At 28.3% G+C, this 25,960-nt stretch overlaps 1 protein-coding gene across 2 annotated transcripts in view; it reads right to left on the reverse strand.

Annotated features, from left to right (window-relative positions):
• The window catches only part of LOC107454174 (complexin), a 311,862-nt gene that overhangs the window by 86,447 nt on the left and 199,455 nt on the right, over positions 1-25,960 (reverse strand). For both annotated transcript variants that reach the window (XM_016071265.4, XM_016071264.4), the window contains exon 2: positions 18,796-18,969. In XM_016071265.4, the coding sequence (XP_015926751.1) occupies positions 18,796-18,850 (55 nt within the window). In that variant the 5' untranslated portion in view covers positions 18,851-18,969. The remainder of the gene's footprint in view (positions 1-18,795; positions 18,970-25,960) is intronic.

The following is a 25,960-nucleotide window of genomic DNA, read 5'->3' on the forward strand; positions in this document are numbered from 1 at the left end:
TATATAGGAATTGCCGCTGAAAGTCAAATCAAGAGGATTGTGGAGGTTATGGCTTCCCGAATTTGTGATCGCCTACCCGATTGTGGCAACATAATCTGATCAACACTGCATACCAGCTGCTTTATCTTCCCAAGCACCCTGGTACACATGTATCTGACGGTGGATAAGGTTAAAGCTACTCCCTTCTCCTTTCGAGATAGTAACCTTCCCTCTCCTTTTGAGATAGTGCTTAGCAATGATTTACTATGCCTAAACCACTATGCTATTTACAAATACCTAAGTAAATAAAAATTTAATTTATATTTAAAAGTTATTGCTTGCTTTAATTTTCCAATATTTATTCAACAAAAAAATGAAATCGAATAATAAATAAGTATATTAAAGTTTAATTATTGTTTTTGAGCCAAATAGCAGAATTTAATTATATAAGAGTTACGCGTAAAACTTTTATCATGCTGTTAAAAAAGAAAATTGTTGTAGTTTTAAAACTAGAGCTTCCCAATTTCCGATACCAATAAACGTAGCGACATATGTTCGCATCAGCTGTGTTTATAAAACTTCTTTTGTTTAATGTTACGATGAATCTTGCATTACGCTTCAACTATTGCAAAGAACTATTAAGAAAGATCCAAAAATAAAAGTTTCCTTAAGCACATGGAATTGAACTTAGCAATGAAAACTAATTAGCAGCTTTATAAAATGCGATATTCCACTACAAGAAATAAGCAGAATTAAGTTAATAACATTTGGTAAAAGTATTGATCGATTTAAAAAGTAAGTTTTTTTGTTGTAAAAATGAGATTAACAATTCTAATGCATATTAAAACAGAAGTCGGAATAGAAACGAAGTTAAAAAATGTTTTTACTACATTTTTATTACAATAATCAAATAAAAAACTAATAAAATTTTAAACTTAAACTGATTTCATAGCGCATGGAGAAGTTACTAAATAAAAAAAGAACATTTTTGTGGCTTCTTTTTATTTATATAAATATTTCTGGAAATAAAGCAAAATACGTATAAAGTGAAACTAACTTTAAGAGGTCTGAATAGACAGCTGACTTGAATAAACTTTGGAGTTCCCTGAATAACAATTTCTGGGACTTTGAAAGTGAGGAATCCTACTTTGTTAAAAATATATTAAATCGAGTGAATAAAATTAAGTTTAATTTGAAATATTGCCTCCGGTAATTAAATAGTAATTTCCAATTCTTGAACCCAAAGTGTGTATTCAGACTCTTAATGTTTGAATATTTGACAATAAAATCAGAGTTATAAAATTACTCTTTTTTTTTCTTGCACTGTACAACAGTAATTTATCACATTATTGTACTGTACTGTTTTGTTTAATGTACACGGAGAAACAATTCTGCTTAAACTACTGTTTAAAGAATAAGTGACTTTTTGTGCAAATTTTGACGTTCAAAATTTTGATTCTGTTATTAAAAACCACAATGCATGGTATTTAAACCATTCATTCGATAATTTTTCCATTCATTCCAGAAATTCTGGTTTTCAAAATTACAGTTCTTATTATCACGCATCTAGTAAAAAATACAAAACTGAAAATTAAATTTAACCAAATGAATGGTTTTATTCCATGTTCTAAGATATCATCATAAGAACTGCTAAACATTAACACATTCACTTAATTTTATCACATATTATAAAATTTCATTTTATTATTAATTTTATCAAAAACATTACCAAAGCGTTTTGGGGAAAACTACATAGCTCTTTGGTGTTCCAATAGAGTCAGAAGCACGGTAAATTTTACCATATTCTGGCAGATTCGGCCGAACATTTTTCTCAGTGTATGATTTGGAGCGAAATCATACACTAAGCAATATGAGGGTGGAATAAGTAATAAATCGCTAAAAAGTATTACGCTGGCAAAGTTCGTAAACTTTTTTATCACCGAATTGAAATTCGAAGAATCGGTCATAGAACTAAATTTAGTAGATATATTCCCTCTTCAACCGGGAAACTAAATCTTATATGTTTTATGAAAACTACATCCTAAAAGCCATAATCTAAGTTGGTATTAGAAAAACTCTTTTTAATACTCGTAGATGTTTTACTTAAACCATTCAAACTAGTGAGACGACATCAACTTAAAAGCTAATCTTTTGTGAGCCAAATCTGAGTTATAATCAGTTCTTTCGCCAAATAAGGTAGATTATTCAAACGATTAAGTCTTCCTAAGCGATCATCTAATACATCAATCTCTGCAGAAAGTCATCATTAAGAGAAAACGATGAAGAGTTCATAAATCCGAAAGATCAAGAAGTTGACCCTTCTCCAGGCTACATCCTTCATCCTCAACTGCTGGAGAGAGCGGGGTGGACAGGATTTAAGACTAAAGCTTGTCCACTTTTCCTTTCCTCCTTTACTGTCCATCCTCTGAAGCAACACTCAATTGAGGATGGAGATAAGTCTGTCCACTCTCTGAGCCGGGAGCTCAGTAAGGGAATAAATCTTTCCAAAATGAGGAAAGTTGCTATCACTTTGCCACTGTAATGTGTAAATACCCGATTAAGGATGGAGGAGTTTACTATGCGATGGGATTTTGAAGCATTGCTATGACCTCGGCTATAAAAGGTTATTATCGGGTAGGGATATTCATTCGTTTTCATGGAAATAATAAAACCTATACGTGCTCGATAAATCATTTAAGATAACGATTCCATTATCAAGTGTGGTAATAATAGAAATGAGAATGTTTGACACTTGATTAAGAAGGCGAAATTTTTAAGATAAATGTGTTTGTGAAATCCTGTTCTAAATTAGTCCTAAATTTATTCATTTATTTGTATGTTGTTAAATATAAATATCAAAAGTCATTATGTGTCGAAAGGCTTACATCTATAAAGGAAAATATAAATATAACAAAAATTAAAACAAAAAAATTATAATTTAAAATAAATCTCAGATGTAATTCGGAAGCTGCAACTTGGTGAACATGATCCTTGTAGTTTATTTAGGTGATTCATTGAAAGCTTGGTCACCTGACTGTTATTTTTATGCTGATTTTAGAATTTTAAGTATTCGCATAAACAACTTTTCTTGCACTACCTCTAAAATTTGTTCCATAACTTGAAGTAAATTTCATGAGATAAGCAGGGAATTATAATTATAAAATATTTCTCTTGTTATTTTCAGATTGAGCTATAAAAGATCTACATACTTTCATAACCTTTAAAATTACATATTTATTATGGTAAAATTCGTTTAGGAATCGTTTTGTTAAAAAAATCGTTAATCGGAATTCGATAATCGGATAATCGAGTATTTCGATGATCGGATAATCAGAATTCGTTAAAAAAAATCGTTTAGGTTTCGAATTTTTGTATCAAAAATTACATTATGTAAAAAAATAGAAATGACAAAAATATTTTAGCCATTATGTTAAAGGCAATTTATGCTTGTTAAATCATTTTTTGCATAAAATTAACTTTAGATTAACGGGTTTCAGAAATAGATACAAATTTTTTAACTTGAATAAATCATTCAAAATATAGCTTAAAAAAGAAAGAAAAAAAAACTATATTAAATTTTCAATTATTTGCCTAACTAAAGTATTGCGACCAAATCGTAAAAACTGCCTACTAATACCGTATATTGAGTACTAAAAAAATCTAAATTCATCGAACAAAGGTATGTTTGCTAAAAGAAAAAACGTTTTTGCGTTTCGTAACTCAATCTATTAGTAATTATATGTTATAAAACATATTTATAGTCTGTCCCACGAGAAGAGAATTTTCGATTTGGTACCTTAAAATCTGATCAGCATGTGTAAAATAATCCAGCATGGTATATGTTTTGGTTCACTAATCATACAGATTTGAAGAATGGAAGAAAAACCGTTGAAACAACCACTCTTGTACTTGTCTGCTTCAGCTTTCATGATGATATTATTAATGGTTCTTAAAATAGTTTTTGAGTTGTATAATAATCTATGGATTCATTACAGTTTCTTATTACTTTCCATTTCCCCCCAAAATTGACAAAATACGTATTTGAATGTTATTACTACGATTTTGATTTCAAATTTCCTTGTTATGTAACTAAATACATCATAAAATAGTTACTGAGTTTATTTAAATCCCAATCCATGTTTTATTTCTAAGTTAAATAAATGTATATAAAATATAATGTAAAAATCGTTTCTTTAATATTTTCATTTCTGAACGAATATGACTTCACTCTGTTTCTTATATATAAAAATTTAATTGAAAACGTCACGAAACTTTCGTAAATAAACTAAATCTCATGATATTTTCATGAAAATGTGTCATACATATTAATGAATGTATGACACAACTAGCACTCATTACAATTTTAAATCTGCAAAATTTCAAAAACGTTATAATGAGTTATAATTATACTGTCAAAATGAATTTATTCTAATATTTTCCTTTCAAGCTTTTGACATTTCAATTTAGATATCTCTCTGAACATTAATTATTACCATAACGTAAAACCACTTTAAAAATATGAAATAAGAATATCCTGAATAAAAAAGTTTTTTTAACTATCGGAATTTTATTTTCGTTTGTTATTGGAGTTATTTTATTAATCACTTCAAAATGCCAGTTAGTGTAACGAAAGAACTCAAAGTAAAGAGTCTTTTACATTATCAACATCGAGTAATTCATCATTTTACCTGGCTTTCCCTTATCTCAACTGATTTTTACACAATTTTCCTTTATTTGAAGGCTTTACGTACCCTAAACTAAACCCATATTTAACGGATATTAACCTGTGACCTTTGCAATTAAGGCCATTACCAGTCCATTAAGAGAGAAAATTGTTCGTTCTTTTAAATAGTGTGATATTTTCAGCTTAATGGAAACCATTAATAATGCAACACCTAAAAGAAAATAAACTAAAAAGAGTATTGAAAAGAGAAGAAAACTATTCCTACTTCAAAAGATATTCTTTGAAGTTTTCCTTTATTTTTGCGTTATACTTATTTCCAATTTAGCTAGTCTAAATAATAAATGGATTCTTTGTTATTGATTCTTATTTGTTACTTTCACATTTAGATTGTAGGTTAGGCTTAATTGAAACAGAGTATATTTACTCCAATTTTACTTCACTACAAAGAGAAAAAAATGGTGAAAACTATCAGAATATCAAAATATTTATTGTTTCTGGTTCCTTGAGAGCAACAAAAAGATAATTTATTTTTAGAACTCATTAGCAATGAATTTGGTAAATTTAACATTAAATTAGAGTCCTATAATATGTGAAAAAAATTGGTAATTTTATAATGACACCTTGCATGGCACAACATGGCACAGAAGCCATCTATTTGGTTAAATTTACATTTTAATTTTGTATTTTTTACTAAATGTGATGTAATATGAACTATAAATTTAAAAACCAGAATTTCCGGTGAAACGTCACCACATGAATGGAAAAATTACCAAATGAATAGTTTGATACCGTATATTTTATCTTTTATAGTATCTTTTACCGGAAATGCCATTACCATAATACGATAGTTTTAAAGCATTTTTTTTCTCCTTGTAAGCTTCTAAGAATAAAATTATGTCTTAATGTAAACACTGTATATAATTATAACAGAATGCATTTTTGCCATATTATATTGCATTTTTTAAATGCATTATTAATAATTATATTAATAAATGTATGGCACATTACTTTACAATTTATACTATTTAACAAAAATAAAATTATTCATCTTTCAGATCTTAACACACATAACTAAATGTATATAGAAATTAATATTCGATTGGCGTTTCTAAAACTGCCACATGTTTAATTTAAAATCAGTAACGATTTCATGATGTCCTTATAATCGAATATAAAATTAACTTCCATTGGATTCAGAATGTGTAAAAAAATTGATGGACTTAAGTTTTACAAAACAGATTGCACTTCTCCAATCAAACAACAATATTATGTATAGTACGATAAAGTATTCAAATATATAACGTTAAAATATTATAAATATACATATATTAAAATGATAAGTAATAATAAAACTATTTATTGCTTAGCAAAACGAAAAATAGATCGTTAAAANATAATTGACATTTGCTGCGAATTTCATTTGATTCTGATGATTCCTTCATGGTGTTGCATTTTCTACAAACAGCAGTTTATATTAGAATGATAAGTAATAATAAAACTTTTTATTGCTTAGCAAAACGAAAAATAGATCGTTAAAACAAGTGGCTCATTCTAGAAACTATCCATAGACAACTGCTTTAAAATGAAATAAAAAGGTTCTTTTCCTTTTATTAAATACTGATTTAGAAAATGAACTAGTAATATTTATGATCGCTTTTAACGACAAGTTTTTCTCGTTTTCGAACAGCAGTTAAAAGAATAAGGAAAAGAATACAACCGTATTATTTAAATGAGTTTCCTCTGGAAAATATATCTGCATTCCCTTTTGTCATACAAATGACGATATTAAAAGACATGTCTAAGCTGCTCATTTATTCTTTCCGTGCATTTAGGTTATGTTTCTGGAACATTTAAGAACTACCCTCTCGATTTCACGAACGACGATTTGATTTGGCAGTTATTTCTTTTACGATACTTTCAAGCAGTTAAGAAATAATAACATTTATACGTTTATAGGTGAATTACCTACCCCTATATCGGTTTTCAAATTTAAAAATAAATAGTGTTTTATTTAAATGGAATTTCGGATGGAGACCCATTTAGTTGAATCAAAATGATTTGTTTTAAAATTGCACTCATCTCATCTGAGCTTGTTTCTTTGAGTGACGGTATGAAACACTAGAGTTTCAGATAAAGAGTTTTTATTACTAAATAAAAATGAACAAAAAATTGTTATACTATTGGATCACACTATTAAGTTTTAGTCAGAAATAAAATTATTTTTATTTTAATATTATTTATTATTTAATAGGAATTTCTTTAATTATTATCATTGTGCAAAGCCCTGTAGGCTTTAAAATTAGAATATTAAATTTAGCACTAGTATTTAAGTGTAATACAATTTGTTTTGAATATTATTAATTATGGTTTTTTGAAAAAAAAGTTAAACGGGTGATATTTAAACTTGTTGTTCATGATTCAAACGCAGATTAACCGTTAGCTTACTAGCGTTGATCACTAACAAGTAACTTATCAAGGTCTTTGATTTTTATGCACAGTTAGGTAACGTCATCTGTGTTTATACACAGTTAGCGGATTTTTGTTAGATAGCTAAGCAATTCTTATACATATTGAGGAAACACTTTCATGAAAAAGCGTAAACAAGTAGATATAGTTTTTATTGGGAACGAAAATTAAGGCACTGAGCTCGGCAGCTACCAGAGAGAAAATGACTTACAGAAGAAATTGAATAGAAACATGCACGGAGGCATTCTATAACCCCTTTAACTGATAAAATGTATATTGGAGGAGGGGAAAAAAGCCGGAAATTTTTTCTAATCTTTCACAAAAGACAAATAAAGATGGAAAACTCTGTTACTAAAAAAAAGTTGAACAGGTGTCCAGTATTTTAGGAATCAGAACAAATAGTTTATAAAATGACCCTTGTACCTCCTCCCGTTTCAAAAACAAAAATATTCAAATTGCTGTAGATGAAATAAAAACATATCAAAATATAAGCTAATGAAATTTATGGTTGTTACGTCAAATCCAAACGTTTAATAGAAATTAGACGAGATATGTCATTGCCTTAAAAAAAATTTACTTTTGAATCTTTGAGCGTTTTCCGATGGGGGTTGAATTAGGATTTTTATGGAAAAGATATCGAATGATCCCTCAAGAATCAGGGATGCTAGAAGAGTCATTTGAAGGGTCTATCGCACCACTTGTCACCCTTTCTCAAAGACCAGAATCAATTACATTTTGTTCTTCCTTTAGCCCAGAGGGAAAGTTCTCCCTATTCTTTACAAAGATTGAGCTTCCAGATCCTTCCATCTAGAACGTCAATATTGTAGAACTTTTTTCGATAAAGTTTTCGTATTTCTTTTCTCTTAAGAACGTTCTTCGTTATTTCTGATTTAGAAAAAAAATATTTTTCTTTTATTTCACTGTAAGTCTCGATACTTTCACTGATATGGTGTCAGAAATCCAGTAAAACATAAGGCATGTGAAATGTTTTTGTAAAAATTCTGCATTTGTGATAGTGATAAATAAAACCGTACATCTTTTTAATACAATTTTTACTTGTCAACTTATTCTGATGTAAGCTTTCACGCCATATAGTTTCAATTAAAAATTAAGATTTCAAACGATCTGTATAGTTTGTAGACATGTCCACAACGACCTCATTCAACTTCTAATGGAAGAAATATAAATTGGTTACAAATCTAAATTACTAGATGTTATTTTCTAAATTTGAATGTTATTTTTTTAATGATACACCCTTACAAATAAAGTTTTAATCCAAGTCTTTAAATATTAACAAACCATTATATTAATCCACTTTATAAAAGGTTTTACAAATTTAAAAGGTTGTAATGTTTTCTGAAAGGATATATTTCAATATAGATGAATAAAAGAAGAAAACAAAGTTTTTAATAAATATTTATATGTCATCAGACAGTAAATAAAAACATAACGCATGTTTTCTATTTGGATCATTTCATCATTAAGATGAAATTATGGTTATAAAAGCTGGTTTAGCAAAAAATTGGTTCTGTGCTTTCAAATAAATCAGATTGAAAAATAGTTTTCATATGTATTTATTGTTGTTCAAATTGCCTTTCTTAGTTTAGTGAAACGCTGCCTTACGAATTAATATTTTAATTAAAATATGTCAATATCTATTCGACTAGAAGCTTTAGATTGACGTTAATTTCATTTTTTTAACTCTAGATATACTTTTCTGAGTTGTAATAAGTGACTACTTAATAAGTTATATAGTTTATCCCTTCTAACTCATGGACAAAAACTATTATTTAAAAATCATATTATGAAAAAACTAAGCAACTTTGTTATTCCAGATATAAATCAAAGTGCAAGTCAATGTCCAAATCATTATTAAAAATACTTTTTGAATTAAAAATTATACTAAATGTGTTTTGTTTTACAAATTTTCCGAACAATGTCCACACTAGCCCCCTTCTCAACTTAAAAGTGTAAAAAACATTATTCTTTTATATTTCAGTAAAATTAAATAGACGAAGATCATTTCAATAATCAGTTGCGTCAACGCATATCAATTTTGAAAAAGATTTTTAAAGAAAGATCTTAGTGTATTGATATTCAAATGTATTGCTTAATTTTTCCGAAACTATTCCTCCAAATTTATTAATGTCTTTACTTGAAATAAAATCATTTCTTTAAGATCATAATTAATGTGAATATTAATGAGATACCAAGTACCAGAGTTTCACAGGGTTTTATACAGTCATTTTAAAAACTATAATCAATAATATGAAGATAATGAATAGTTTTTATTAAACAACAGAAAAGAAAGTTAATATATTACTTACGATAATTTAAAAAGGTCTGAAAATTTTGATCTTAAAATTCTATAAACTTAGATGTTTATTAAAGATACGGATAGAAAAAAATTATTAAGTTGCTAACATGTGAGTGTAATTATATAGAAAAATCTTTATTTTTCATTAGAATGCAACGTTAATTAATACGATGTTTTTTTGATCGCCTGACGTGATTAAATTTGCAATTCATTCAAGTAAGTCTGTAGGTAATTAGATCAGTTAATAAAAACTTCCGAAAATAACGAGAAGAAAAACTTCCTGAAAAATAAAAATAATAAAAATATTGAAAGAGTAATCAACGATAATAAAATTAGAAAAATAACATGTTCATTATTTGAAATTAAAGTCATGAGAGCAAAGTGGAAAAAAAAAACTTTTTTGAATTTTAAAGCTACAAATAAGGGAGTAATATAGCTTATATTAAAAATAATCTCTTTATAAAGTATGTGCCAATGGAACACTTAACGAGTATGTATTTATATTTAAAAACTGGAATTTAGATTTATTCATAAATAAATATATTATTTCCACATAGAATAAATGGAATAGTTAAGTGACATTATTACAATCTACATTTATATTAAATGTCTGAAATTCAGATCGTTATTTATACGTTATTTATACAACACTATTTTCAAGTTAAAATCAATTTTAAAGTTCCATTTTAATGCGTTAAAACTCTCTATTTATATAGCTTGCGTAATAAATGTGTAGACAGAAATGTTTTTATGCCAGTTATATTGATGTACTAATTATATTTCCTGATAGTTTTATTCTAATTTTGCTACGAATATACTAATAGCCAATAAAAGATTTTAGCTAAAAGCAAAAGAAAAAAAACAATTGAAGCTGAAACAAACTGAGAATACCAAATAGGTTATATTCCAAGAGAAATAGGAATGAAATTCATGAGAAGAGATAGATTGAACTTTTTAAAAAAACATATAAGCTTTAATGTTAAATTTAATTTCGCTTAGCAGGAAGTTTTAGACAATTTTACTTGCAGAAATAATTCTCCTATTTCATTATACTGACGTTGTATCTTTTTAAGAAAACTCCTTAGGAGGTCTTTTTCTTCTGACTACTATCTTTATTATTTTAGTTGGAATTTAATAAATCATTCATGCAAATAAATTCTAGCTTTGGGTTTAATTTCAAAGGTAAAATTTAAATTCCTTAAAGGCAGCTGTCACCATCTGGAAAGGTATAATTTAAATTTGCTTAGTTAAAAATATGCAACATGTTTTAAAATTTCTGATCCCTAAATCTGTAAACTAAGATTAAATAATATCATGTGTCATGTGTGTAAAATGTCAGGTAGATTTATCTCCATTTTCCAGTGACATTGAATATTACATTTGAAAGTAATTAAATACCCTAAATCCAGTGTATATAAACAGATAATAAAATAACTCAATTACTTGACATATACCACGTATCTATTATTTTTATCAAATGCTGACGATGGCATGAAAAAATACGGGTATTAAAATAAATACGCACAATATTCCTGAAAAGCTTCAAAATGCAATCAAGCTGCTTTTACCAGTTTTGTGGCAATGAAAATAAAGATATTTTCAAATATATTTTGAAAATGCTTACTCAGAGTAAATTTTTGCACCAGCGGTTGAGAAAAAGAATTCAAATCATGCATAATATTTCTCTTATATTAAACAATAAAGTATCTAAATTTCATATTCAGGGAGATTGCATTTTGAAATGTCGTTTCCATGACACTGAAATGAAGAAAAAAATTTTTTGTATTATGTGAAAAAAATAAGTTCGTTTGGTGGGTAAATCTCGAAAGCGAAATAGTGATTGATCTGACATTGAATGGCGTGGTAAAAATGAAACGATAAATATGCTTTTAAAGATTTCGAACAAATAATTATTTTTAAATATATGAGCTTTTGAAATAATCATAAAATGATTTTGCCAAGCAAAATAGTATCATGTTAAGATTAACCAATGAAAAAGACGAATACTGCATTGCGTAGCTATTTTAGAAGTAGTATAATTCAAACACAATTGATGAGTTATTCTGAAGATCGACAACAAACACATTTGTATAATCTTATTTTTTAAATTCTATTGATTATAATATTCATGATGAAATAAAATACTGTTGATTAGTGTTTCAATTCTAAAAAATATCTTACTCTATCTATCTTTTTCTCATATATTGTATCCATATCCGTAATCATATCTAAGAGAACGTAATTTTATGGAAAAGCCCTAATTAAAATAATTCTTTTTAATTCAGTAACTTTGCAAAAATTACTAATGACACTTTCATTTATACTAATATATATTTATTATTGAATGCATATTTGGTTTCTGATATATAATTATTTTTGAAATTTTCATTTATGCAAATTTTCATAATTTTGATTTTTAAAATATCAATAAGTTAACTACACTCTTTGCAAGAATTATAGACTTGCAAAAGAATAATAAATTCTGGAATTATAGTCTTGCAAAAGAGTTCAAGAAATTTATTTCTATAATAAGAGGGTTAATTATCTTAAAATTTTAAATATCTACTTTAAGTTGAAGCTCGTAAATCGACGTGATCATTATTCATATGTAACCCTAAATCTAATACTTCTGAAAAATATTACTATTTACTTTGAATTCATTCTCTAAAATAAGTATGGAATGCCTTTAATAAATTTGAAAGCTGATAAGACTTAATTCTTTTTAATAATGCGTGTAATATACCAAAGATATTTGAAATTTCCGTAATATATTAACAAAATGTTAAGTATAACTGATGAGAAAAAGAACGAATTGAAATTGATTTCCCAATAATAACCGAAAATTGGGATTTAAAAATGTTTGGAAATGATTGAACTCCTTCAATTATGACATTAAAATTTTTCTTTTAATTGCGAGTAGAGTAAATAAAGCATTTTTAAAATTAATTGTTTCTAAATATTCCAATTCCTATCGAATTTGAAATTGCTACGAAGGACAAATTTTTCCTTAACAGAAATATTGTTAGTATATGTTGCGACCTAAACATACATACTTAGTAAATATACGTTTGAAAATGTGGTGGATATAATCAACGCGTTTGAAATTATTAATCGAATGATTATTGTTAGATAAATTTAAATTTATTAATTGAATTTTTTGAAAGACACCAAAAATTAAAATATATTAGCTTCAAGGATCGAAACTAATTCGAAACTCTTTAAAAGCTAAATGATTTTTCGATAGAATTTTTATTGTTGTAATATTCATGTTTTTAGCAATAAATTTTCTCATCGCAATATGTCTGAAAAAAACTTTTAATGCTAAATAATATTGTTACGCAAACAATAAATAATTTTAAAATTTTTATTATTCAATTTTTTACTTTTGAAACTATATTTTAACCTTTTTTAACTCTTTCACATGTCTCAATTATCAAAATATAAGCAAACTTCAAATTTTTGAAACATTCCTAAAACGCAAAAATTGCACTGAAACAAATGAAACAATCCAAAGAAAATTGGTACTATGTAGGTATTCTTCGCGTTATATCGTACATAGAACCAAATGGAATTTCCAACATCTGTTTTTACAATATCCATTAGACATTGGATTAAAGAAAAGGCTGTAATTTTAAAATTTAAATTATTGTAACAGAAAAAGAAATAGAAATATAGATTGTAATAGAAAAGAAACTATTGTAATAGAGAAGAGAGAAAATTAAGCAAAAAATTTTACTTTTTAAGATAAGAAGAAAAACTTTTTTTTACCTTCATGAGAAATACGAAATTATATTTTTGCGTGCAGAAAGCAATTGATATCATATGTCATTTAAAAAAAAACATATGTAAACATCAAAAGCGATTTTTTTTTAGTTCTAAAAATAGCATCCAAAGTTCGAATTTCGATAGAAATATTTATATTTTCAAACTCTGAAAGTTCTTGTAATGTAAAAATCGATCAGGAAATCATTTTATTTTAGCTACTGCATAAAAAAATGAATAAAACAGTAATCATGCCTTTTTCAGGAACAGTGGAGAGAATTCAATTAAAAAAAGCTGCGCTTTAAACATCAGTTAGAAAATAAATTACTTTTTAATAAGAAATATTTCAAAATTTATTATTTTTTTCACACTCATATTGATCATTATATAACGATAATTACCATCATAATTGCTAAAAGAAAATCATAAATTGTCTCGATTTTAGATTTCCGGAGAAAAAAATGTTTTCACGTATTATTTTTCAAACTTTTTCGCCATCATTGAGCCAAAGTCATTTTGGTATGTTTCAAATTTATTTTAGTATAGTAATTGTTTATAAAGAAATTGACAAAATACAGATATAACTTACCGCGCACATTAAGATAATATTTAAAAATGAACCATTTCCAAATTTATTTTCAAATTTGACAAAAATGGACAACGGGGTAATAGATAAGTAAAGAAAATAGTGACAATTACAGTGATAAATATTATATAAAAAAGTAGTTGTATGGCGATAAGAAACATCAGTAAAAAAGTCAGAAGTCAATTCTTTTTTGTAACTTAACCTAATTACATATAAAAAAATATTTTAAGAAAAGAAAGAAATAGAACTTTCTTTAAACGCCTTGTTTAAAATTGCTATCGTAATAAAGAATAGGCTTTTTCATGACCGTGAGAATTTCATGAACAATTTAATAAAAATACGAAAGAAACGATAATAATTTAAACTTCATAATAAATTTTAAATATTAAACATTAAGTTGTATTTAGAATATTTCTTTTAAATGTTAGAATAATTTCGTAGCTAATTATGAAACTTCGGAAATGTATTGAATATTTAAAATACTATGTGTATAGCACAAATAGAAATTATTTTATTACCATACCAATACGAATAAATTGTTAACGTTAATCTGAACTTTAAGGGGTCTTGTACCTTTTAAAATCTCAAAAAAATCCTTTTTTTATGATGTAATTTGATAGAGTTAACTCATGTGCGTCGAATCCAACCAACCNACACACACTACTGTTTTCTACACTCACACATATTTTTGGAATTATTGCTATGAAAATAAGTGAGTTAGAATGATTTAATCAGACATCACATTTTTCATAAAATATAGCTTTTTAAAGGTACGAGCCCCCTTAAAATATTATCTAATGCTCTTGTATACTAACGATAAATAAAATAATTTTTCTTCCTATTTTCATTAAAAAATATTGAATAATTGCTTTGGAAGGTTTAATGCCTACTTAATAAGTTCAAAAAGAAACATCTAAACGTTAAGTTAATTATTTTATTCAGAAATGACGTGTAGAATTTTAAAAGACGTAACAAATCTAAAAACTGTATTTTTTACATGCATAGAAAGTACGTTTCTTAATATAAAAAAGGGAATTGAATTTTGTTCAGGAGTGCAAGATTTTTCAAAATAATGCATAGTTTGCGTGTTTCTTTCTCAAAATGCAATTCTTTAAAAATATGTAAGGAAAAAAACCAAAAAAGTGATCTAAAATAAAAAAAAAGGAGAAAAAAAACTACAGTACGGCTATTGTAACAAAAGTAATGGTTTCTTGTTTTTGTTCTTCAAAGTTGCTTCAAGGGGAATAACTTGTAGACTTCTTTTTTTGTTTTCAAAATTGGATTCCTTCAAATTGATGTTTCGCGTGTTGACTAAATTGATAACTGGAGAATATTTTTTTCTTAAATATATAACTCTGAAAAGTTGAAATTTGAGAAAAATGATTGTAGATATAGTGAGAAATTTTATTGAAGGAATCGTTTTACAATAAAAAAAAATAGTCACAGTTATTGATAAAAACTATCAGCTCAAATTATTATTTCAATTAGCTGTCGTGAAACTGTTAACTTTAAAAAAACGATTCCATTAAATGCTCCAATATTTTTTACCGTGTTCAAGAAATTATAGATTAACTGACAAAAAACAGTTATGAATTTGCAATTACTTTTAAGACATTTTAAAAGTACACAATGCACATTTTTTGTTACCTTGCTTTAATAATAGTTAAATATATGTGTAAAAATAAAATTTCTTTTTAAATGGTGTAATACTTTTTGTCGAAGTTTTATCATAAGACTAGTTTAAATTACGAAATTTGAAATAACAAATTAAATAATATGGCATGTAATATTTTATTGAATTATAATCTGTCCAATATGATTCAAGGAATTTTGCCATCTATCTGACAGCAGCATGATTCCACGCTCATAAAAGTTCTTTACAGGCAAAAAGCTATTCAAGGTCATTTTTTTACCTCCCTTTTTAAAAAAAAAACGGTTTCACAGTCCAAAAAACATTTGCAGAGCTCCGTACATTGCTGTATGCCAACCCATTTCTCGTTCTCAGTGCTGACGCACTTCGAAAATGGATTATTTCCTTAAGGTTTCAGAAGCAAATTAATGATGCAAACGCGAAGGCGCAGATTTGCGTAAAAACATGAGGAACCCATAAGTCGAGTTTTGAGGTTAAACCTAGGCGTTTCAAATGATAATTAAACTATCAAATTCGATAAATTTAATCTCTCGATATCAAGAGTTTTTTTTTTCTTCCGGTTTGAGTCCGATCATGGCTGTATTGTGTGTTCATCAGTTTTATCCAGCTTTCCAGAACGTGGTGCATCCTTAATTGCCGCGTTTAAATTTTACAAACCAGGCTTGCTGCCAAAAAATCTCTTCCATACACATCGGATAATTTTTTTCCCTTTTTTGGATTCCATTTTTACCTCCTTTTCGATAGCAAAAAAATTAAAATATGCGAAATATGCTGCTTTTGACTTTCCACATTTAAAAAGGCACCAACTAAACACTACAGCATAGAATCAATCGAAATTTTTACACGTCAGCTGTCAAATGTATAACGATTTTTTGGCTTAAGGCTGAAGTTGGCTGTTTAAAAGTTTTCTAAGAAAAAACTGAAATTACTTCCCGAACTACCCAATATTTTTAAATATAAACTGACTATTTATATAATCTGCTTTTCCATAATTTTTTGCATACTTCTTATTTTTCAAATAGTTTCTTAATTTGCCTCTAAAAAGTTGAAAAAAGAAGAAAAAAATTATTTACATTATACAGATGAAACAGAATATTATATTAACAAAAATGTTTACTGCGACTACATTTGTAATGGGAATAATAAGACCAAATTTATCATTTAAATTATTTAAGCAGTAGCATCGACACTAAAAAAGGGTATTTTTTCAATTATATTCACGTTACCCTTTTTTGGAAATTTTTCTTACTGTTTCAATTCATCTGCAAGATTTAAACAATAATCTCTAAAATTGCAACGAAATCTGCAGTTATTTAGAAATAATCATTATCAGCTATTTTTAAAGGTCATCTCTTACGCCAGTTGCATTTTTTGATTATAAGCGTGGCTTCTTCAATTTAATTAATGTTACAAAACAATGCACAGTTTAAGTAGATGTATCTGGAAACAGTTTAAACCATTAAAATTTTCCAAATATTAAATTTTTTTAACAATCCATAATTAAATAAATTATTTAACAATAATTACCTATTAAAATTATGTTAATTGCCTTCTAATTAATACTGATAGAAATACACTACTGATAAAAATAAATTTATTTATAATTAAATGAACGTTATATAAGTGTAAAACACATCTACTTTTTTTCACAATAAATCGTGTGTGTTAGGAAATATATTTAAAGTAAATTTTAACTTGAATATTCAAAATGATTTAGTTGATCCAAATGACTTTCTTTCATTTTCTACAATACTGCATAAATAAATTGAATATGCAAAACATTTTTCAATAATTTATAGCTCCTCTCTGTCTATATTCATTAGTTAGATTTTTTCCCTATTTACCTCTCCTTGTTTCATTCTCATTTACATTTGATGAAAACAACTGAGATGAACTGAACTAAGAAATTAAAAAAAAGTAATTTTAACATTGAGACATGTTTTCGTCTTTTTCGCCATATACTGTTAGAAGTTTATCTGTAAAAATGATTAAATAGCGATTGATTTAATTATTATCTTATTATATTCAAACAAAACAATTAAATAACCATAAAATGATAATATTCAAACTGTTATAGGTGAGAAAAACAATTTTGATTGATTCTTTTTTCTTAATATGGTTTAACAACCAGGATTTTATCTACGCCAACTAGGTCCACCTTAAAAAGCTATTTAGTTCCATGCAGCAGAGTGAATGCTGTAGCCGAGAAGGCTATTCAGTCAATCGTAATATCGGTGGAAGAGTAGTTTGAATCCCAGCATGGATACAAAAATATTTCCTCCACTTCTTTAGTACGTGAACAGTTTCTAATTTCCTGCACTTTTCAATTGGTGAACCTGGTTGATTGAAATCAAAGCTATTTTTCAGGCATAAATTGCGCATCACTCACAGAGCTCTAATATCCATTCAAGTTTCCTTTTTATGTTTTACAAACTATGCTAGTTGTAAATGGTTAACAAACCATCTATTGCATTTACGGTTTATTAACCACACTAGTAAAAAATGGTTTTGAGACCTTAAAGTTAAGGAAATGTTTCTAGACATAAACTTTATAGTAAATCGGATGGAGAGACTGCTGTCGGTTATTTTACCGTAATTTCAGAAAGAAAATTCTTTCAGCGTAATGAAAATTTATCTATTTGAGGTTACTCAACATTAAACGGCCTATGTTCTTTTACACGCTCGAGGTTTAATTTTTAATTTTATTTAAAAGCATTTTATTCATTCTAAATGTTCCCAAGAAAAAAATAATGGCTAAGTCATTTTTTTCTCCAGTCTAACACATCTAATAATGAGGGGAAATTTTTTATCGCTAAAGTATTCATTTAGCTACGAAATGGGTGTAAAAATATAACACAGGGATGAAATTTATAAATTTAATTACCATAAAAATATTTAGGTGAGTACTAATGTCGTATTTATTTAAAATAAATGCTAACACTGAAGTTATTGAGGTAATGAATTTTACTTGTTTTGAAAAATAGACATTTTCTGAAGATGTAACATTGTCATTCACTGTCATCGGACTAAATAACTGGTAGATATATGTGACAAGATTGGCGTTAAATCCATCCTGGATGAAAGTTCTCTGTATTATCCGACGACACGTTGCCAGCTCAGACGACGAGTACTGTTTAGGTTGGTTGGTGTATGACAGTTAATTAGAACTAAATAACAGAGCCACCTATTTTTTTCAGGAAAAGGAGGAATGCTTTCAAGAGATCTTTCAATTGATAAATTTCTTGGCGAACATATGTATCTAAAAACGTTTTACTGTGGGTTTAAAGCACTATTATTATTATATGCATGATTTGATGTTTATCGTTAAATAGAAAAGAATAAAACTCTACCTTTAGCAGCATTGAGTTTGCTCCCAATCATCTGTTTCGCCACAAACGCAGCCATGACTGCTCAATTAGATGTTGTCTATTAGTTGAGAAGATTAAGGTAGACGATGAGCGTAGACCAAAAGAAGCAAAAACGGGACAGGAGGGGCCACACGAACTACAAGTTACGTTCTAGAGCTGAAATAAATTCAAATTGTTAAATAAGTCTTACACATTTTCTTATATAAAATAAACTATGAAAAATTATGTATACATTAACATGTTAAAATAAATTAAATTTAAGTTATTTTAAATTCTTTAATTAAAATTCTCATTTTCTGTTAAGAAGTATTAATGGGTAAATGATTTTATTATCTTCCTTAGAAAATTAAACCGTTGAAAGGGAAAAATTAATTTAATAAACCATTAGTAAACGCATCTCTTTCTCTAGAAAAAACACTTGTAATTAGAAAGGTTTTGATGTTATTTAGAACTGAATGATGAATGGCAAATTGTATTCTTAATTTGAGATTTAAATTTGCGTATACTCTATGAAAAAGTAAAATTAATGAATAAACTTCAAAAGAATAAAATAAACCAATGCAAATTTAATGCAGATTTAAAATGCAGAACCAATTTTTTTCATTTATTTAAATATTAAGAGCAACGAAACTGATAATAATTCAATGAATAAGTATAGCTTAACAGTGCTCATATATAGTCTAAAATTGCAGTAACAAAACATAATGTACTCCAAAGAATAAGCGAATTGATAATATGCAAAAATTTATAACATGAGAAAACGATAATATACGAAAATTTATTTCAACATTTTACTGTTTTGGGAAAACAACAGTTTACGAATAAAACAGATTATTGAATTAACAAAATTAATCCGTATACATATGCGTATCCGTATACTACGACTGCAAAGTGTAATCGGTATTAACAAATCTGATTTGTGTTAGAATACCTGATCAGTATAAGATAATGCGATGATTTTCGTCTGCAAATAGTTAAGAAAACATAATAACTATAAAAACAGTCTATATTCGTTTTAAATTGAAACTTAAAATACTATAAAAATTACATTTAAAAACTAATAGCAATTTTCACGAAAAGAATCGTTAAAATCTAATACAAGTATTGATAAAATAATCAAAGTATTGATAAAAATTACTTAAAATCTAAATTTGCCAACGTCTTTATAGTGTATGATATGCAGTAAAAGTATAAAAGTTCATTGAATTCATTTAAAACGTAAGGGATTGATTTAAATGTAAGGAATTTCAGTATTAAGAGATAAGTAGCATAGTGACTAACAAATTTCAAGCAGCAAACCAGATATTTCAATTTATGTGCTTGATAGACACAATTTCAACTTATTTTTGTTTACATACATTCAGCCAAACTCTATTTGAAATTAACTGCGGAGTACGTTAAATAAACATTCAATGCAACATTTAAAGATTCAACATAAGAGATTGAAAAATCTCGAAAGCAAATTAAAATTAAGAAATGTTTCGAATTCCGAAGGCTCTGGAAATAAAATTAAAAATGCTCTCGGCTGTTTACTTACAAATTTAATTATTCAAAGAGACAGCGTGAGTTCAGAAATATCACATTAAAATATTTTAAATGCCAGCCTCTTTGAAAAGGTCTTACTCGGTAAATTTATATCCCAGCACTAAAAGCCTTGAAGTCTCGTGATGTTTACCCAAATATGCGAGAACGTGATATTTAATCTAATTGAAGAAGGTGCTAAAAAGAACCTTGGTGACGCAAACATAAGGCATAGTTGTCGTTGCAAACCAATTATCTGGCTCGCGACAAAATAAAACATCCGAAGACATCTGCTAAGTGCAATTTAAATCCTGCTGCTTAGAGACCCTAAGGAAGGAGAAACCTTCAATTTCCTTCTTCTGCGACTCACCTTCTATAACATATTTATTCGAAAGCAAACCGCCTTTCTAATAATTGGAAAATTCCTTTCTGCCTTCATTCCTCCAGATCTTCTGTAATAAGTGGAAAAGAGGTGAAGATGGTATAGTGAAGTAACTCACGACGAAGAGAAGATACGAGGCATGAATTCGATTGGGCGTCGTTTGTCATTTTAATGTTCACAAAATTGCGACAGAAATGGAAATATTTTAAGCAAATAGGGGAGAAATAGATAATAGAAGAGAGAGAAAAATTAATATATGTTTGCCTTTTTATGCAGGCTAATATAAACTACTGTGAAATTGATTCTGTTGTAATCAAGGTTTTTAAGCTTGATATTTTAATGGAATGATAATATTCTAATTTAAGAAAATAGATGTGCATTTTTTTTTAAAAATCAACTAAAGGGATATTCTAGAATCTTTAAACGCGTCTTACATCTTACTCGATTAAAAATGCTTCATTCACGTCAGGCAAATCTTGAGAATGGGTGCCCGTTTTTGAGCTTGAAATATGCCGACTGCTATTTCTAGTATGCATATTTATGAGGCGAATGAATTTTTTAATAATCAAGTAATACCTTACCGCTTCAGTTTCTTGTGATTATTTATTTACAGTTTTAGATCTACACTGGTGAAATAAATTAAGAGAATTTGCATATTATGAAAAGAACTGAACTGAATATAAAACCACTGCTTCTAGATAAAAATTCAAAGCTTGTACATCAAATACGTAAGCGTGCACGCGTGTGTAGGCGGAGCCAGTAGAGAAACAGGCTTTATAAGTGCGTGTAAGTTAAGACGCATTGCGTTAGCTAGTACACCTCGGCGAATTTCTTGGTGTTATTTTGCAGGAATAGGTTAAATTCAAATTGTAACAGTAAAAATTAGTAACCACCAACGTTTAGATGATGGAATGAAGTGGTGAATTGGGAGGAGGCTAGAGGCATGCCAATCTCAGGTCCAGATTTGTAGAGAGTTCAATTTAGCGCCAAGCATCGTGTGTAACTTATGGAAACAGTTCCAGGATACCGGATAGAAAGCCTAGGAAAGGTCGTCGAAGAAACACGACGACAAAAGAAGATCGCCATTTGTCCATTATATCGAGGCGTAACACAGGGGCTACAGCTCCTCAGCTATCTCGTGACTTGTATGCAGCAACAGGAACCCGGACATCAAGGGTGACTTTTTCCAAACGACTTCATGAGAGAGGGTTGTTTGCAAGAAGACCATCTGTTTGCATCTCGCCCTTTTCTACTAACAGGAGAGTTCGTTCAGCATGGTGCAGAGAGCATAGAGATTGGAGTATGGATCGATGGGCTACCGTTCTCATCACTGATGAGTCCCGGTTCCGCCTAATTAAAAATTCTCGCCGTACGTTCATATGGAGAAAACCAGGGACCCGCTAACTACCCTCCAATGTCAGCGAAGTCGACCATCATGGCAGAGCAGGTTTAATAGTTTGAGCAGGCATCATGTTGAATGATCACACACCTCCCCATGTCTTTGAAAGAGGCTCTGTCACTGGTGTGAGGTATAGGAATGAGGTCTTGGAGCCCTATGTTCACTTTTTCAGGGCTGCAGCTGGCCCTGAGTTCATTTTAATGGACGATAACGCGAGGCCACATAAAGCTCTTCTGGTCGACGAAATTTAAAAGAGTGAGGACATTCGCCGTATAGATTGGCCAGACAGATCTCTAGACTTCAATTCTATAGAGCATGTCTGGAACGCTCTGGTGAAGTCAATTTCAACTCGTTACCACCTCCGAGAACCATTCAGGTAAAGAAAACAGAGTTGCTGAGCGAGTGGAATCAATTGCCATAGAAAATGATAAATTGCCTTATTTCAAGTATGGAATCACGTACGTTGCAAGGCCTGCATATCTGTAAGAGGGGACTATACCCCCTATTAACCCATTTTTATTTTATTCTGCAAAAGCTGTTTCATATCTTCCGGTTATAACTAGTGTTACGCTCGATCATGAGTGTATATTGCAAGTGGTGAATGGTTATTTGTTTTGTATTGTATCAATGTATGTACATAAGTACATATCAATGTATGTACATATGATAGTACAATGTATGTACATATGATAGTACAATGTATGTGCGTATGTACAATGTATGTACAAGNAAGTATTGAATGGTTATTTGTTTTGTATTGTATCAATGTATGTACATAAGTACATATCAATGTATGTACATATGATAGTACAATGTATGTACGTATGTACAATGTATGTACAAGTATGATAGTAAGCATAAACAATAATGAATAACAGGTTTAAAAATACTCAATATCTTTAATTAATTTTAAAAGCCTCATGACCTTTTAAGTTTTCCAAAAATGCACTAAGAAATATACTCTTATTTGAATGTAACCTTTCGTTAAAGAAGCTTTCGGTGACGAAACATATTTCACAGCATAATTCAGAAACCTCAAATCTCTTCCAAATAAACATAACACCATTCAGAAATTCCGGATCTAATATTATGCTATTGCATTAAATCATATCACAAATTATTTCGGTTTCAAATGTTTAGTTCTTTGATCAGCTTGTTTGAAAAGAATCACCTAAAACAATGCGTATTTGTATAGCATAGTGGTAATGATGATTAAAAATTCTTGTTATGGGAAAATGAGGAGCAGATATTGTTACTATTCATTATGTCCAATTTTGTAGGCAAAAATGAATGGAAGAATATCATATTTTTTAATGCTTTAGTTGGAAAATTTAAAAAAAAAGTGTGGTGTATGGAAAAGTATATTGCATGCTGAAAAATTTGTCCGAAACAGTTAAAACGTAGGAAAAAAACTTTTAATTGCAAGTAAAAAATGTGATAAACTAATTTCTATTCTTTTCATAATTAATATAAAATCACATCTTATATGTAAAGTAAATTCTATTCTAATTTCAATTTTGCCTCATTAAAAGGTATTTAATTATATGCACTAAAATATTAGAGAGAATGTAACACATGAAACGATGGGGTTTCACCAAATCAGATTATTTCAAGAAATACTTAAACAATGTAACAGAACAACGGTAAATAACAAATCTTTCGGGATACAAAAGAATCGTAATAATGGTAATAAGTTCTTTCTTCTTCGAGTTATATAACAACGTAAAGAATGATAAGTATGAGTGTGTGTAAGGGGTGGGAGAAATAAGTCTTCGCTCTGACAAATTAATTGCAATATTGTCTAAGATTGCTAGAATAATGTAAAAGGACCGTAAGGAGACGGTTTATTTACTGCATAGCTTCCAGATGGAATAACAAAGCTCATGATTGCGGAAAGTGCAAATATTACGCCACTTGCTTGACATCTTTTGATAAGTAAACATCTTTTAGATGCCATAATATCACATAATCTTTGCTTGCTTCCATACATAAAAATATTTGATAAAGTGCAATATATTTTTACAAAACGTATGGTTTTTATATCATTAAAACGCATGTATTTTTTATAAATAAAACAATTCATCATATAAATATAACGGGTATCTTAAAAGTAACCAAAGTTTTGAAAAATAAATTAAACGGGATCGGAAGTCTTTGTTGAATGCTAATGATATTTGAATAAATATAGTATTATGAATTCAAAGAACGTTGACTCAACAGCATATGTTGAAACTTTTGCACAATTTTCGTGAAAATATTGTCTTTCAACTTTTGTACAATATATAAGCTAATTTTGCAGAATTACTTATTTCACACAACGTGACTTGAAGCTACTAAACATTTTATGTATGTCTCCTTTTAAAATAGTTTACTTTGTTATTTAATAAAAAAAAACGTATCAAAACTAATTTTTAGTAAAAAAATTATTTTATGGCACTTGAGTAGAAAATGTTTTGTAAATTACCAATAAAAAATTTTTTCAGCCAATGTAAATGTAAGGTTAAGATATTTTTCGACATAGCTTATATTTAATTTATAAATAAAAAAGGAGATTCAACATTATTTTGTGTTTGTAAATAACTTATAAATGCCTCATAGAAGGTAAGTAATTGCCACACGAAGGCCGTAAATTCTCTCACTGGTTTAGATTATATAATATCACTTATTATACATGTTTTTTAAGAAAAATTTTATATTTTTTATAAAAGAATATAAAAGCAATATCTTAAGACTATTTGAATTAAGTATTAAGACATTTTCATAAAGTTTTGAAAAATGATGATACAAAAAATATTAATTTTCCGACTGTTCGTTAAGAAAAAAAAGTCAAAATATCAAATAAAAGCATACTAAGAAAATCCATTTGTCAATATAGAACGCAATGGATGGTTTAAATCTCTAACTCTAGCTTTTAATCGGACAACATATCTTTTATAATTACAAATATTTATCAAAGCAGTAAAAAATTCTCCCCGATAATGCGCTGCGTAAATATTAAAAAAAAATTAATTGAAATAAAAACTCCATTCCATAATAGAATAGTGATAGGAATTGCCTTTTCACATGAAAATCTTAGCCAAATAATATTTTGCGCCAAACTGCTGCCTAATTGAATACCTTCAAGTAAATGCATGGCGTTTCAAGGAACTCACTATAATTGGTATCATTCTTGATTGACGCTTTCATAACCCTCCTTTGTAAACACTGTATACTAATCACCATTATCTCAACACTACTATACCATCATTCACAGCTGGTGAATCAAGTATCATACTCATATCTACAGTCCTACATGCATATGTCCGTATCTCTAATGGTTCAAATGCAGTCTGTCACTCTCTATACGCCTGATAGGTAACATTAAATTTGTAAACTGAATACTTAACAAAGAATATATTGAAAGTACTTTGAACTCAATTGTTTTAGGATACGAAATTCAAAACATGATATATGTCTAAAGTTCAGTAACTTCCCATTAAATCGTACAGGAAAGTAAGAATTTAAAAAATCCTTATGAGTTGAAACCTTTGTTTCTTTTTCTTGTATATGATGGGCTTGAAAAGTCAGTAACCACTATCTTAACTTTCGAAAGGCAGCATCCATAGTTGCAAAAGTTGGCGTGTCTAAGTTTGGTGAAGTGGCCATGGGCTGCGCGATGGCTAGAAGAATTACTTAGTGGAAAACTTCGGATTTTGTGTTTTTATCTTGTGGCACGATTCAAGATAGGTTGAAAAACTTTTTGATTTAGTATGAACAACACTTTTTGAATATTATGCTAAGAAAAATCAAATGTATGTGTGCTTGGAATTTCCTACGCAGTGACAATGTAAGAATTTCGGGAAGGA

The sequence above is a fragment of the Parasteatoda tepidariorum genome, chromosome 1 (assembly GCF_043381705.1).
Source record: "Parasteatoda tepidariorum isolate YZ-2023 chromosome 1, CAS_Ptep_4.0, whole genome shotgun sequence".
Classification (NCBI taxonomy): Eukaryota; Metazoa; Arthropoda; class Arachnida; order Araneae; family Theridiidae; genus Parasteatoda; species Parasteatoda tepidariorum.